General features: G+C 37.1%; 2 protein-coding genes across 2 annotated transcripts; one reads left to right on the plus strand and one right to left on the minus strand.

The window, feature by feature from the left end:
• The first annotated feature begins 39 nt into the window (after positions 1-39).
• Positions 40-4,201, plus strand: LOC106155406 (mediator of RNA polymerase II transcription subunit 29). The gene is made up of 4 exons (XM_013530232.2): positions 40-228; positions 634-692; positions 1,242-1,326; positions 1,783-4,201. Exons 1-4 carry the CDS (start codon positions 52-54, stop codon positions 1,993-1,995), a joined length of 534 nt encoding a protein of 177 aa, XP_013385686.2. The 5' UTR covers positions 40-51; the 3' UTR covers positions 1,996-4,201.
• Positions 4,202-6,599: 2,398 nt separating this feature from the next.
• Positions 6,600-15,460, minus strand: LOC106155393 (corticotropin-releasing hormone-binding protein). Its single transcript, XM_013530194.2, has 7 exons — positions 15,094-15,460; positions 10,990-11,044; positions 10,237-10,397; positions 9,330-9,549; positions 7,580-7,746; positions 7,310-7,418; positions 6,600-7,093 (listed from the first exon to the last, which is right to left on the minus strand). Exons 1-7 carry the CDS (start codon positions 15,160-15,162, stop codon positions 6,969-6,971), a joined length of 906 nt encoding a protein of 301 aa, XP_013385648.1. The 5' UTR covers positions 15,163-15,460; the 3' UTR covers positions 6,600-6,968.
• Between the last annotated feature and the right edge of the window lie 2,074 nt (positions 15,461-17,534).

The following is a 17,534-nucleotide window of genomic DNA, read 5'->3' on the forward strand; positions in this document are numbered from 1 at the left end:
GAATAATCGCTGAAATGAAAGCTAAACTCAGTCACTCTTCAGTCACGTGGTATGAGGGGGGAATCCCGTCAGAGCTCAAAAATGGCAGCACCCAGTGTGCAACAACAACAAGGTGCTGGTGCTAATGTTTCACAGGGCCCCACACCTGGGGTTGGAGGTGGAGGAGCTGATGTCGACCCCATTACAAAGTTTCGTATGCTTGTCCCGCTTTTGAAAGATTCCCTGGCGGTGAGAATCCGTTTGAATTTTAATAACTGATGTAAATTTTTGGAATCGCATGCCTTTTGTTTTTTAACTGTGTTCAAGAGCATTTAATTCTTTGAGGTTATCCAGAATCAGTTACTATATCATATATAATATGGCTAAGGCCCATTAATAAGTTATCCAGGTTATATATTCAACGCTTTCCACTTTGTAAGATTATTTAAAACACATTTATTGGTAATGTACAACCAGTCAACACAAAATTTATTTTATTTTTATTGTTTTTTACATTGTCACTATCTTTTTTTAATGTAATTTTAAATTTTTTAATGTATTCTGGCAAGGCTATTCAATTCTGACATTGTTAATTGTATGTTTTCTCTGGATAAATGTTGTAATAACTATTAAAACCTGAGACTCTGGTTCCAGACTGTGATGAGGGTTGGGGCTCAAATCCTGCAGCATGATGCTCAAGTGGACAATTGCTTGTGAGTTATTTATTTGCTTCTTCAGATCACAGTTAATTCTCCAATACATCACCATTCAACAATGGTCAGGTTCATTGATACAATTAAATGTTTATATTTCAAGAGTGTTAAGTTACTGTATATTTTAATCCCTTCTAGGAAATGCTTATACATTACCTGTCTTAATAATTATTGAAATATATACAGGCTTTTCTTGGAGAGAGCATATGACATACATAAAATGTGATCAATTGGGTTTTGGCAACACATCAATATCATTATTATTGTTTAATATTTGGAAAATAATTTTGTTGTTGTAAGAAACAGGGGTTGGCAGAGTTCCTCAACTCCTCCTCGTCTTCTCCCCCTCCTTGCCAACACCCCCTTACCCTCTTCATACCAACACCTTTTGTCTCTCCACCATCAACCTTGTAACAATGTTGAAAAATGTGGTGAATTAGGTCTGGATACTGGTTTGTTTGATATGCTGGTGTTTTGTTTATTATATAATTTTGCAGTATTTGACTTCTTCATTTTCTTTAAAAATTAAACCAGCATTATTTATTGAAGGAAATCTGCTGATGGTCCAGTTCAGAGGTTTGATAAGTGTTTGGAGGAGTTCCATGCCATTTGTGACCAAATGGAGCTGAATCTGGTAAAAATAACTTTTTTTATAATTGGAAATAAAATTTTGAAGCACTATGTGTAGGTGTGTTTATATGCTGTAAGAGTGCTACTACATGTAAAGATCATGCTTTAATTCTGAACTCATTTATAAAAGGGCAGTGGTTTCCTTAATTAAATTTCTTGTTTTTGAATGGGTTGGTGTCCATGTTAGTGAAGTACAGCACTGAAATTACTCCAAATGATATACGTTTGACTTTAAGTTTTGTATAATTATAATTTAAAGTAATTAAAGTATTCATTTCAGTACAAGCACATCTCAGAATGACTATGACCAACCAAATGAAATATATCTTAAAAGAAAGTAACAATAAAAACAACAATTATAAGTTACATCAATACTTATAATAATAAGGTTGGTTGGGCTTGGATATGGAATATGAAATTGAATATGTTAATTATTCTTTCTTCCCAATGTATATTGTAGAAGCTAGCCCAGGACTGTATAGGGGTTTCAGCTGACAGTCTGAAGAACTGCCCAGTGCCCATCCAGACAGGTATAGCTGTGGACCCCGGGGAGCAGCAGAGACAGACATACAGCATGTTCCTTATTATGGTCAAACATCAAATTACATGTGCCAAGGAAATCCACGATGCATTGTTAGAATGTGCCAGAGATATCAGTAAAAAGCCAGTGTGAATAACTACCAGCAGTTCAAAAGAAATGACTACTTTGCTGTTACAAGTACAGTATTATGTCATGGGGCATATACAAGAAGAATGTAACTGCACATTCTGTATAAGTTGGAGGAATTGGATGTCATTGCCTGAAATGACAGATGGGCTTTATTAGTCTTACCTTAACAATTAAGGTTTAGTAATTTAGATTAATTAAGAATCAGTCTTAAGTCAATCAGCTTGTGGCTAGGGCAAAAGTTCTTTCTTTCTACTGAAGGGGGGGGATTAAATAGAGAACGGAACTCCTCCCTGTCAACTGCCATTAGCATAGACACTGGGTCTGGCAGCAACTTCCACCAAGGATGCTACACCTCTCCCTACTTCCTGTGGCAGTGGCATGACTGCACATGGCTGTTAGGGACCATTCCCACAGATATTTGAATTGATCTATCTGCCTGGGGAGTCTAACTAAATTGCTATCAATTTAACTGGCTAATATGTCTGTCACGCCTAGTAAAACTGTTAGGGGGGTAATTTACCCCCTAGCTGATTCGGTAGGCATGACAGACATTTAAGCCAGTTACTTGATAACAATTTAGTGAGACTCCCCAGGCAGATAGAACAATCCATTTGGGATGGGAACCCAGTTTTACATTGCTCTGTCCAACTCTGGTGATTGGACCTCCTCACAAGCTTTCCTCTGGCCTCTGTTAACTGGTGAAGGTTGACCAGATCTTAATGTGTACATATGAACTTCCTGGATGGCACATGCAGTATGATATTTCTATGTATAGCCACCTCCTCCACCTGAAATATTGGGTGGAACAGCTGGACAGGTCTGACTGGCTCCTGCTCTGATAAAATATCAAAATCCAGTCGCCACCTAGCTACCTTTTTTTTTCACAACCTTCCATTACTTCTTTCGCTATGTCCATCTTTCCTCCTTCATCACCTTGTATGACCTCTTCTTTGTATTTTTATCTCCTTTTTTAAATTTCTCCACTGTGACCAGTATTCCAGGGAGTCATGGTCAGTGATTATAAATCTGTGGTGTTATAGTCCATAGTAAAACAGTCTTTAATGTAACACTATACTTGATTTATCCAAGGTTTTGTTGGGCCCTGCATGTCCCACTCTTACATGGCACTGTGTAATGAAATATATGCTGCACCTATACTGACAAACTTCAAAGGGCGATTTTGACAAAACAAAGCATGTTTTTTGAACTGATTTGTTGTAGTATACCCTTTTTTTTGCTGTTGTTGCACTAGTACTTGTAATAGCCACATGCGCTTTTATTTGTGACCATGATAAACTTGCAAGGGAGTGAGTGCCTCCTTAGTGTTAGGTTTTAGCTCAACTCTTATTGAAAACATTCTCTCTCTCTCTCTCTCTCTCTTTTTTTTTTTTTTTTTTTTTTTTTTTTTTTTTTTTTTTTTTTTTATAGATTTGCTATAGTGACAAATCATCCAAGTCCTATGGACACATGATGTCACCTGTTATAGTTACACAAATTTTATACATCCACTTTTATTTAATAGTTATTGCTATTTATCTGCAAGACTGAATTAATGTCCAAGTAAACTGCACCTCAAAGTATTCATTTTTTATCATTTCATTATAGTGTCATGTGCATATAATGTATCCTTTCTGTTCAAATCTATTATATGTATTTCTCAGTTTTTGTCTTCATTGAAAGTAACATTTGCGCTAAGCTCAAGTAACTTATTTGAGCTTTTACACTTGGAATTATGAAATATATTCAAAACCAATATTTGATTTGTTATGATAACCCCAAGTTCTTGTGATCAGAGTTTTAACATCTTTCAAAGTGATGTGTGAGGATCATCAAGCCAATACAGTAAACTCTGTTATCCACCTGTTAGTATAAACGAGGTTTCAAACTTACAGGGTGCTCACTGTGCTGCTGTCCATCTTATTATTATTTTTTTATTTATTTATTATTTTTTATTCACTTGTTTACTTTTTATGCAAGCAGATATGCAACAAGGTGTAACAATGGTCATATTCAGAACAGTGGACTGACTAATCCGCAGGTCAAATATGGTGACCCACTAAATCTAATCCACTAATGGACACTGTGGGTCGACCATATTTTACCCGCAGACTAGTTAGTCCACTGTTCTGAATGCAAACAATCCTTGAGAATGCTACAGGTTTTTGATGTTGTACATTATTTCCAGAATAAACAAAAGCTCTGTATTCAACATTTTCTTTCTCATAAACAGCAAGTAAGGTGAAAATTTTACTAGCTAGATTAGGCCAATTTGGTTTTATTTGACATCTTGCCCTGGCAGATTGATTTATTCTGATCTTATTTAAGCAAATCAGCAAACCTACCTAGCAGGTTGTTTCAGGGGTGGGGTTGTTGTTGTTATTATTATTATTATTATTATTATTATTATTATTATTATTTTCAATTAAATCATCCACACACACACACTGATAAACTGCTTTCACAACTTTATCAGAATACACGTGACAAATACCGAGAAGTCTTAACCTAATGATATGCTTGCCTCGTCTCATACATGTACATGCACTGTAGACATTTGAAAATGTCCCAAAGTCCTATTTTTATGTCTAAATACCCAGCAAAGCTACTAATTTGCCCAATCCATACCTTAAAACCATGGAAAACCCTTGAAGAAAAATGTGATCTCAATATTTCCTTCTGAAGTGTCAGAAAGACGTCTCGGCGAGTCTTTTTGTGAGTCTGATTTTTAGAAGGCAGTTTTATCTTTTTTTCCTTATCTATTGACATGTTATAAGATAATGCTATTGCATCAAAAATACAGTGTAAATGGGGTGGATTTGCAAACTCGAGCTGATGGCGTAAGGACAGAGTTTTTTGGGGTTGAAAACGAATATAGATTTCAAATGGATCTCCCTCATTTTAACAGCTAACAGCACCATTTCAACTCCTATTAAATCACAACAAAAGTACTACAATCTGGTGCCACAAAATTTTCTTGAAAGTTTTACTTATGATTTTATCAATAAAGAGGAAAAATAATGCCTTTGTTTAGAGGAACATCATAACTTTTTGGCTTTCATGTCTGTACATTTGACAGCTTTGATGCCTTGTTATTACAATAATATTGAGATAAGTATTTCACATAAAAGAAACGGAGGGGGGTATTATGCCAAATGTAGGCATTTATAATGTATCTACATCTTAATGTGCGTTATATCGTTCATCCTTGGTCTTGCATGAAAAGGAATTCAAGATTTTGAAATGTCTATACAGGTACATTTGGAAACGGATTTTTATGGTTTGCTTGTATTATTACTATTATTATTATTATCATTATTTTAGCGGAGAAGAATTGTCAAATCCAGAGGAGGGGCGATTTTTGAGCAAACAATTTGTTGCATATTTCAAATGTGCCCTGTATAAGATTTTCCCGCAAAAAAACTCGTGCAGGGTACTCAACGAATTTTCCTGTGGTAAACGTTATTTTTTCCGACTAACCAACCTTTCCTAATTGTCGACACATCTGGAAGTGCTAAAAAGCCCTCAACCCATGCGTTAAGGATATTGTAACCATTTATTATCATCCAGATTCCGAAAATTAGTTTTTTCCTGCATCTAATTAGTCAATGATGCGTCTATCTTTGTGCTATTTTAAAACAATGAAAAAACCCTCAAAAATATAAAATATCGGAGCTTTAATCATCAATTTAACACCTTTCTATATTGAGGTTAGATAGCAATATAGGGTGTAACTTCATCCATGAACAAGATTTTATCACGAAAACTGGCATAGTTGACCAGGAGTGTATAGGCTACAATTCCGTGCCGTCATGTTGGTTTATGTGCTTTTGTTATGGAGTTGTGAGCCCCTAATTACAGATTGCCATTCAGCATAGGCATTATTACACTTTATCAACGATAATATCTAAACTAAGACTTTTTTAAAGAAAAATCACTGACTGCCGGTTGCGCGCGATCCGAAACTCTCCAAATGGTTGACAGTGGACGGGGTTCGTCATGAGGTGGTAAATTAGATTGATTTTGGCGACGTTAATTCATGTCATTTATCTGTTAAAATATGTTACTCAAGTTCGAAAAGAAGTGGTCTATGTACTTAACGTTTTTAAAACCGTACACTTTGCTCCCTGGTTTTCCTGGGGCCTTTTGTAAAATTGTTCTCTTTCAGCAAACCAATAAGCAATGCGATTTTTCCATTTGAAAATAAAAATTAATTTCTGTCGCGCTAGTAAACCAACTTGTCAATTTAATTTTGCTTATTGTGAATTCTTCATATCAGATCTCCACCGATGGTTTTGGCATCGAAAGGAAGTAAAATTGATCCAGTAAATGGGGTAACTTCCAATCATTTTGAGTGGAAATTGATAAATTGATATTGTCCTGATACAGGGAAAAGATTTTGAATAGCTAGAGAAATCGGGGTTCAAGTAATATCGATAGCCACGGCATCCCACCTCTACTTAAAAGGTCTTGGGATTTGCCGTGGATTTATTTTACTCATCCGAGGCAGACCGAATTTTCACCAAAGTAAAGGTTTCTTTTGTAACATTTTAGTTTCGGACATAGACAAAATTGTTATTTACATTAGGTTATGAATTAAACTGTAGCGGTTGAAATCCATTAGTTTATTTTCATCGTCTGTCAGATGGTCCACGCCTGTTAATAAACAGCAGATGTGATACCGTCTTATTCTCTTGGTAAATAGTCCAACACGGACAAAAACAAAAATGTGTGAAGTGTGATTTTTGTGAATGAAATCATTCGATGGCTTTAGACCTTGGCTGTCTCGTAAAATGTCTTAACTTATAAATCAGCTGAACCCTTCATCTGACGGCTACGTGGTAGTCCAGTTTTAAGCCGAACCCTTTGGGTCGATTTCAAAGTAAAGTGGAATGCTTCAAGTTTCAAAGGACAGAATCTTCGGCTGCGTGATTACGTGTAGCTGTGGCGATGTGGTGACGTATTCCCTGAGAGCAGGATTAGAGACACTGGCCTTCAAATGGCTTCAGCTTACGGTACGAGAAGGTCACCGAATTCTGGTATTCGCCGCTGGAGACGAGACGAACTACAGAATTCTGACATGGTAGCGGAATTTTGTCGGCCTCTGAAAAAAAAGAGATATAACAATTCCACTTAAGATTCATGTATGGTGAAAGCAGGAGTGACATTTTATTTTTCAAAACCACACATACAATTACGCAACAGTTTGTACTTTGCCAGATACTGCACGTCTATAAAAAGGAGTAATTTTTTAGGTCATATTATTCAAAACATTCACCGTAACGTGCTCTTTAAGTAAATCTTTGTCACGCAGTCTTACCTGGCATTGGATGAAGCCCACATACATTCATTACGGCGTTCATTTTCATGGGAGACAGTCCAACACCGTCACGGAATTCCACGTAGTCTTCACTCCCGCGTTCGGCACACTGAAACAACCATTCGGTAAGTTATATATTGTTGAAAGATAAATATTGTGTTAGAAGTGACACTGTGTTAAGTGTGGCGTTATGCAATGGATGTCATATATTTAAATAAGTCTTGCATTTATTACGAAAAGCTGGGTTTGTGTTTAACATGCAAAAGTTACCTTGGTGATGAGACCGGTTTCTCCAAAAGTTCTCCCGGCGTTCCCCACGTTCAGAGAGAGGATCTGGACAGCCTCTGGGTAGATGATGGAGAAGGTGCAGTTGATTCGCCTGCCATAGTTGTACAGCGTGTATACTCCGGTGTCAAACATAGACAGCACGTTGCATGCTGAAATAATAATAATAATAATAATAATAATAATAATAATAATTTTCTTCAACATTTAAGAATAAAACTAAGTCAGACATTAAGTCATGGCAGTGGACGCTACCTTAGGCCTACTCTAACGAACAGTGAAGAAGAAACTATCTTTGACTATGCTCTAAAATTTCTAATCAGCAGCTTTTGTTCACTCTAAAGCTTTGAAATAATCCCATAATCTCGTGCTGTTTTCTCCGTGTAACTCAATTTGACACATAAAGCTACGCAAGGATGTTACGATATCGGAAAAGATCTTCATCTTCATTTTACGCTGGAAGCTATTTATGAGATAAATAACTACTAAATGGAAGATATCTGTCATTCATTGATGATCTGCTTAATAATGTGGCATTTAGCCGAATATCGAATATAAATCGAGTAGGAGTTATAATTTAATACCTGCGTTTGCGTCAGTGACTGTAAGGTCAAGTGTACACCTTATATTTTACATATTTTTAATGCATATGTTTATATCGGATGGATAGAAACACGCTGTAGATTATAACTGCGTTAATATTTCTGATAATTCAATAAAATTTATTTCTTAATTATTTAATGTATTACCTATGGCACATAGAATTATGATTTCTCCGTGCTGCTCAATTTAAAATATTTTAAAAATGGTTTAAATTCTTTTTGAACTATTTAAAGTTTTCAAAAATTAAGTATGGTGCATTTTTTAAATCTATCCGTTCGGCGGGTTCTATAATTGTCAAACAATTTTATTGTCATCAAAGGGGGAGGAGTAAAAATTCAAAACAATGCCTTCTTGCCAATACTGTAACTATATTGCAAGAAGGTAAAAGAGTCATTATGATTCAGTGAGCTGTTTTATTTATATTTAAAAATAGCATTATGGTATGCAACGATCTTGTCAGTTTCACACCAATTTCTTTTACTCCCCTTTACTTTTAATGCATTTTGTGCCTCAGTGGCAATTTTATTTATTTCTATTCTTGCCAATTTAAGGCCAAGGCTGGTTTGATACATAAGTATACAACTGTCTTACTCACAGTATACAACTATATACTGTAACCTGAAAACTCGAGTGTCCGAATTACAGATTATATACCGTGCTTATGTAACTAAGTTGTAGCATGTGCACTGCTATCATTGTTTATTCATTTTCTGTACGTATGTAGGTAAGCAACACGCTGTACAAAGCTTGATTCGTAATTAAGTCACGAAATCATGCTATAAGGTGCATAATAGAAGCTTGCCGACAAATCTATTAGACTTTCCTTTTGTCAGGCTTGCGGTGGCCAACGGAAAAAACAAGTTGGCAAATAAGCACTCACGCAGTGTTTTAGGCTACAGTGCGCAAGAAACCTTCTTATAACAAATACAAGTAATGATTTCTTGTGAATTTCGATAATGTTCCAGCATACGGACAGTCACTGTCCATGAGTTTGTCCATGCGCTGATCTGTAACAAATTGAACCAATTGTTTCGCTTCTGTGTGAACAAACTCGTGTACCGAGATGGACTCTACAAGACTAAAGTCATAACATACTAGTTTATCATTAAGGCGGGTTGATCAAAATACTCACGTTGGTGGTTTCTGACAAAGCGAACGGTCACTTGGAATCCCTGTCCTTTCCTAGGGATTTGATATAAAATAAGAGCCACATTCTGCGAAGAACGGAAAGTCTTGTAGGAGGCGAGCTTGGCTTCTTTTCCACAGAACTGATGGACTCTTTGAACTAGCGGCAAGGCGTGGTCTTGCACCCCTGGGAAATATTCCCCATTCAGCTCCCAGCCGTCAATGACCTGAAGCCGGAGCAGGGTTATGTCTATATAATCAAACACCAGGAGCCCTTTAGCGGGAGTCGCACGGATATTGTGAAGGTTTTCTATTTCATAATAATTAACAATAACCACCAGTTTTACACAGGATTGTAAAATCCCCATAACCTTTATTTTGTATACTCTGTATTGAAAGAGATATCCCGACTGAGCACTTAACAGCAATTAGTAAATTTTCTTCATCAAATGTCATGTATCAGAAAGGACGAGACCGGCCGTTTGAATAGCAAAGGGGATAATAGCAAATCCGTACGTGTAATAGGTATATGTGGATAAGGTTTTAAAAATAGAAAATATACACAATACAGATACGACAAAAACAATTTCCTCACTTTCTTTAGATGAGAACCTACATCAAAAGTCTAATTTCCCCTTGTCTCTTGACCATTGAAGCATGAAGCGACACAATGGATTGTGTCGTGCTGATTTTCATTAGTTTCATGAATAAAAAATAGTGCGCTAATACATTAGACGTTTAAAATGCTTGTCCATTAAGATTCTCATATTTTGACCATAATGCTGGTGTTTCTCATTACTTTTCGATTTTTACTTTTTAAAAAATCTGCAACGTAACCTGCATGCAACGGTCTTATATAATATAAAAGGCGGACAAATTACATCAGAACAGGTTGACAATGTTCATACACTTACACTGACAGCGCCATTTTGTTTGCAGTCTACGTCGATGGCCGTGAACTCTACTTCCACCAGCTCGTCGTGATGTCCTACGATATAGAAACCACAGGTGCCTTCTTCGTCTCCCGTAGATCTATACCAAAAGTCACCCTCGTCATTGGACATCTGGATGCAGTCTGAAATATTTACAGAATTTCATAAATCTGACAGACGTTAACTTTTTTTGTGATTGAGTGCCTTTCATAGAAACATCCATTTGTAACCTGAATAAATTTAAGAAGGTTAAAGGTATTCTATACGGGAATGTTGCACAGAATGTAATTTCCTCGAGAAGAAGCACTTTTCGCCTACTCGCGAATCATTGCTTGACCCGTCCCTGCAATTGGATTTGAAGTTTTATACAATTCCTAATTAAATGATTGAATTTTCAATCGAATAATAATGTATTTAGACCGTCATTCGTCTTCCTGACATTTCAGAAGGAAATTTACATACCAGGAACGTTTATTCGAAGGGCTTTTAGACATAAGGAATAGCATTTTTCAAAAGCGTATAGAATACCTTTAAAGGAAATCAAATCTGGTCACGTCTGCAAGCATCAGCTTTTTCTTTAACTTTGTTTATATACATGAAGTTTGAAATATAGTTTATATAGTTATATAGTTACCGGCAGAAGAGAAAAAAATGAGTTTTTAGTAACACTCAACAATCAGTTTTAGATAAATTCGATCACAGTACTGAAATGATATAATAATGTTTTCAGATTACCTAACTCTTTCCCTATGAGATTTCTACCTGGCCGTAACGTCAGTTCATGGGATCCCTGTAAAAAAATACAGGTTTTTAAGAACAGGAAATTATACATGGGTAGCAAATAAGACTCAGAACAGCTATCAAAATAAATGCTGTTTCAATAAATGAAACAGGTTTTCTTCACAATTTGACATTAGTACCTGGAAAAAAGAGTTCAAATCTATGGGTATAAGAAGTTGAGACTTCAGGCATATCAACAAAGGCCATATGGCATATGTTTCAAGAGAAGGCCGTCGGTTTTACTGAGATCAAATATATCTAAATAGATAAATATATAATCTTTAAGATTTTTTATATAAGGCAATGTTTTTCGTACACAATTTTAACTGCATGCATTCAGTGACGGAAAGTGCAATTTGCTTTCAGTCATGGCCAAAGCGCGTTTGTGACAGTGTCTTAGAGTTTGGCCAATTTCTCAGCTGCATAATATGTTCAAAGTGCAGTGGCAGATGTATTGTGTATGTAAAGGTATTCCTTGTAAATTTGCATATGTCAATATTGTAATATAATTTTGTTTAGTCATAACCTTTTTGTAGAGAATGTGCAAGAAATGTGGAAGAATCAATATAAAGGTTATATATTCATAACGACAACATCCTTCTTGTCCTTTATGGAGATACGAATCTCCCATGCCACAAGCAGCATGACTGTGGCCAAAACAAACGAAAGTCGTGAAAAACGTATATTGCACGTCAGTTGCTTACCAATGGATATAATTAATTATCGGTTTCTAATGTCCTTTTAGATCCAATTAATAATATCCGCTGACGTTCAACTAATTAAGTGTGTTTCTTCCATGGGAATTTTAGGTGAGCATCGCGTGCGTCTTAGTCGCGGATTTTCATCATTTCGATCGACGTTGGAAACACCGGTTAATTGTTCTGCAGTCACGCGCTAATATATTGAATGACGTCTTTTTCCAGTCAACTGGAAGACCTATGTCCTCATCTATATTTTTACTTTGATTTTCTTTCCCCTGCCAACTGTTTCCGAAAAGTTCCTTTAACAGGCAACTTCTTCATCTTGAAGAAATAAAAACTTCATCAATTTGAGAACAGACATCATGTTTCACTGCATTCCTGATGTGGACATCAATGGATTTTTTAGATAAATTTTCTCACGGATCTCTTGATATTTGAAACATTCAGTTTTCTTGTAGATCAAAGTACGGGCAAAGTTTACATGCAATTGGGACTTCCCACTTTTAATTAGTTTGAAACGACAAGTCCGGATCAAGGGTTTAATGCATTTGTACTCTGATTAAGTGTGTTATAAACGTGTTCCTTTGGACAAATAATGAAGGATCATGGGAGTGGCCATCAATAATACCGAGACTCCATGATAATAGAATAGAATCTTACAGTAATAGAATCTTAATAATAGAAGACCGTAGTTATAAATGCACAAATAACAAACAAAACTCTTCCGAAACATGCGTTCTATCATGTTGATTTGTATAACATAAAAGGGGGGGGGGTGGCTAATAATAATATCAGTGACTTTTGTTGTCGTTCACTGTTTAGGATATTTTTTATTCATTGGCCTTGAAGATCGTTGACACAAAAATCAAATCAGCAAATTCGATTTGGTTTTATATAGGCTTTGTACCCGATGCACACGTAATGCAAGAAGGAGTGGTCACGAGTAGTCGCATGGAAAATAGGTAAACTTTAAACAACCGGTCTTTGAATACCCCTCTTCGCTTGCTTTCGGTTCCATCACCAGGTGGTAAAAAACGGGAACACTAATGTATTGGCACCAATTCCAAGGTTCAGGACATGTTGGTGATCTCAAAAACAGGACTTGAGTCAAGAGGAAAGGCATCAGTCCGCCTTTTTTGCGTGTCAGATATCATTTGTCACCATCAACTAAAAAATCATTCCATTTAATGAACATACTGCAGATACATCGTCTTATGATTCTAACTAATTGAGAATGTAAACTGCGCTTAATATTCGAAGACCATCGGCATAGCTAGATCATTAAATTCCTCTTCAGTCACTGTCACTTCAATCACTATGTTGATACGGTTTTATATTATAGATATCTTGCCAGTCGCGATGAAAGGATGTCCGCTGAGTTCGTTAATCTAATTTAGTAGTCCCCGTTGAGAGACTGATTGACACTTGAAACATTTTTGTCCTGGCATAATAGGACATAATAGGGCATAATAATCCACGGCGACAGTAACAGAGGATGGAAAATCGAAATTCTTTTCATTAGTTTCCAACAGTAGCTCGTACATGTTCTGGATGATCTATTCTTGGGTGTCAATCAATGCATTGTGTTGCCATTGTCTCCCACGCTTGAATATATGCATCTACCATATTTCATTAGTTGCTAGGTAAGGTTGTAAAACTCAGCGGGAATGTCCGGTTACGGGCGATTTTTATTCCTTAGCTTACCACATAACACTGTTTTCTTGGATACATTATTCGTCCTTCAAATATTGTTTTGTACATTTATGTTGTAGGCCTATACCACAGTAAAATAATTGGCTTTCATTGCCTAAACATTGTTGTGCAGATCCTTATTTTTCTCTGTCTCAGATAATTGACAATTGTAGGCTTTCTAACAATATCTTTGACTCAAACCAAGTATTCACCTCTCGGACAAGTGTCGGAGAATGCAAGGAACTGTGAATACAGCAGAATTAAAATGATCCTTAGCAAAATATCAGGCCGGTTGCAAACTCTCTCGCAAATTCACTGCAAATTTACTGATCATAAAGACGTCTTGCAAACGTGCTGCAAACTTAAGTTGTTATTGCAAATTTGATGCAAATTGCAAACTTTTAATTTTGCTAAGGGGACGCATGTATCGCAACGCCATGCAATTGTTTACAAATAATAATGCATATGTTCCCATCTACGGGCTTCTTAGTGTGCGTGTGTTTGTGTTAGAATTTTAATTTACAGCTTCCTACTATGGTCTATTAATATGGTCACCCATAAAATTGAGAAGACGAAAAAGTCGTTATTGGTATGACTGCCAAGCCAATTAAAGCGTTTTAATGGCCAGCAAAGTTTTAGTATGATTAAAAAATCTGAAAAAAAATCGAGTTACGATCATTGCTTGCGTTGCCATGCCATACTTAAAAAGTTGAAGTGTTTGATTCAAATAGGGATGTAGCTAGTGTCCATACAACCCCATACTTAAAAGGAAACTGAAACCACCAACCAAGGCAGGCAATGCTTATTCTGTGGGAGAAAAGAGGCCAATAATAAATGATGAAAATGATAAAAATGTTGTAAGTCCTCCGAGTACCACAGTGGCAGATTTAGGGGGTGTCAGGGGGGTCCTAACCCCCCCTTCGATTTCTGACTAGCTGAATTTTGACTAGCTGAATATAAACCGTAACGCTCACCCTCTTAAGTACCAAAATTGTTAGCGGCCCCTTCAGCGGGCCCCCGAACCCCACGCCAAAGGGGGGGGGGGGTAATAGAGGGTCGGCTTTGCATCCGCGGACCCCCCCCCCCCCTTCAAATAATCTTGGGTCCGCCTCTGCACCAGCACAGCCAATAGATAAAAACAGACCAAATGGCACAACATGATGTGCTTGGTCACAACATACTTTTCTTTCTTTTTTTCGTTCAAAGTTGATATTGGTTCTGGTACCAACAGAAAAGACACTTCGACTTTGAACAAACCTCACATCTAATTAAATCTTTCGTTGAACATTAAGATGCCTTTTCCGCTCTGCTGCTTTTGAGGTAAGAAACTGATTGTTATTGCTCAAATGCATCTAATACTGCATATTTGTGCCACTTTTCATTTTATTATTCATTCATGTAAATTTTGCTCTAACGTTTTAGCAGCAAATAGTTGTTACTTATAAAGCGAATTTTATGATAAGGTAAAATTTCACGACATTTAGAAAACATAAAACCTTCATTGCTCGTTAAAATAATATTCTAAATTCGAAGCCACCAACGAAGTTATGGCGAGTATATATTGTGCCCCAGGAGAAACTTATCAAAACGCGTTTTTTTAGTCATGAGGTGAAATGTGAAAAGCAATGCACACTGGCTTTTTCTTGCCGTTGAGTATCAAACTTACCTTGAACGGAATACACTGTACCAGACTAACAAGGGCATAGACTACAGTAGGGAAGGCCAGAGCGTTCATGTTGAAAGTTGAACTGTTGCCGCGATTCCTGAGGAGTGTTCTGCTGCGAACTTTATATACAGCTTTTAACAATAATCGTTGTTCCTTCTTTGGTCTTCTTTTCTTCAATATTTTCTGATCCTTTGCTATTGTCTATCCAGTATATCAATTGGTTGGTATAAATTTTCTGTTTCTTGTTTCTATTTTTTCCTGTCTTTTTCTTGTTTTGGTTGGCTTTTGTCCGTCTTGAGCTTGACTAAATGTTCTGCGGATCCCTGCTAGTTGATTGTTGGCGGTGCTTCTGTGGCGACGTTTAAGCTGCATTTATACTTATAAGGCTCCTTCTACGTGGGCGAAACGCAAATGTGAACGCGCAACGATATTATTGTAGAAAGCAACAATCAATTAGACCAAAACACGCGTCACTTTATACGAACCAGGAGGAAGCTTTGTTATAGTGACACAATCCTAGGGAAAGAATCTTACGGTTATTGGAGATAATGGTAACTTAATGGACAGAAAAAGACTTAACGCTAGTGGTACCAAGTAATGATCGTTTGTTAGCTTTCTAGATAGAGGCAACGGAAGAACGAATGATAAATTCGGAAATGTGTTGGAGAAATGAGAGATAGTAATGGAAATATCGAGTGTCCAAGACACCGTTTCTCTTTTATGTATCCTGAGATCCTGAAAGTTCTTGAAGCTTGTTTGTTTCATTAATTTGCTAAAGTGATGACTCAACACAATTTTTATGTTATTTTTGTGTTGTTAACCGGTTAACAGCCGTGTTCTTCGTACACCGATATTTACATGCCTTTAGAACACCTGAATACAATAGCAATTTAAACAAAATTTAAGCAAAACCTGGTGTCAAAGCACACGACTGTTTTAAGTACCAGTGCCTGCCATCCCTTCATTTTTATAAAATAATTAATTATATAACAAATAAGGTGAGAAAACATGCGTGTGTTTCTGCAACTTCAGATTGCACAGATTTTGAAATTTTGCATAAAAATGGCCGTTTTACGGTGCATAAATTGTGCGAAGCAGTGTATCACAGCATTGTTGCTCTGCGTGAGAATGGTGCGAAACATATTGATATGCCAAGCCTATTATTGTGCCATAAGGGACGGTCCTTACAGAGGTACGCCCAGACCGGTGTTCTTACACAGACACCACGGTCAAGGTATCCATAACTTACCACCAGGAAACAGGACACACTGTTCTTACAGTTATGCTGTTAGAACTAAACAAAACAACACAATCTCTTCAAAATGAGGGTTGATCTCTGAGAAGGCCTCTGTGAACAGCGTAATATCGTATTTTATTTCTGCAAAATTCGTTTCTGGGCAAAATTCTGGGAACATTTGGTTTTCGCTTTTGAAATCAAATATCAACGTTACCGCCAAGGTTCAACTTAGAGTTTACAAACATCCCGAAGAGACCAACGACGAAGCGCTTGTCGCTCATAGAGTGACCAGGGGACGGTAGGAGCATCTGCATTTTGGGCGGAATTTCCTTTGGTGCCAAAAACCCATTGGTAACAACGATGGAAATCTGAACCACTTCAAATGCAGGAATATCTTGGAAACCACCTGCCTCTAGAACAATTTTAATTTACAAGATAAAAAATGCCCCTCTATAAAGAACACTTGTGTTCGCAAGGGACTTACTACAGCCATCAAGATCACCAGATGTGAACCCTATTGACAACCTGTGGATAGTAATTACTCACCGTAAAACGATCCACTTGTCCTAAAATAAATCTGAAATAACTCGGACAAGCTATGACCGATGCCTGAAGTGTTATTCCAGATCAAACTCTAAGAAACCTGTCAGAAGGAATGCCTTGCCGCTTGACAGCCCTGATAGCAGCCAGATGAGACCATGCAAACGCACCACTGACCTTTGAAATGACTAGACGCTGATATGAATGTCTTTCGTGTTTAAGTCTTAAACAGTTGATTTGGAAAATATGAAGGTCCAAATAACACTTTTAATGTATTTAATGACTTAGAATCAGCCATATACTTTTGTTTGCTTCATAGGTGAATTCAGTTAAAGAACTGAGACTGAAGAGATTACTAAAAGTTATTAGTAGCACCAGCGTGTACGCTGGCGGTTTTAGTCCCGACCCGTCTCGTACGACTCCGTTGATTCCTGTGGCTCCGCGTTCTGGCGCCGGATACAAGTCACCGTTACCGCTTCTCCACCCAGACCGTAAGGGCCCCTCTCCCCATCTCTTGGATTTAGGTCATATATAATCTCAACTTGAACCCCCTGGTTTTTTTTTGTCTCAGTCGGTGCATTGGCCTGGGCGTGACGGTCGTTGAAATGCACCCTTGTCAAAATTTTTGAAAATTCAATGCCAAATATCTCCCAAACCAAAGGAA

This window comes from Lingula anatina, chromosome 2, assembly GCF_051362555.1.
Source record: "Lingula anatina isolate TDL-2025a chromosome 2, LinAna3.0, whole genome shotgun sequence".
Classification (NCBI taxonomy): domain Eukaryota; kingdom Metazoa; phylum Brachiopoda; class Lingulata; order Lingulida; family Lingulidae; genus Lingula; species Lingula anatina.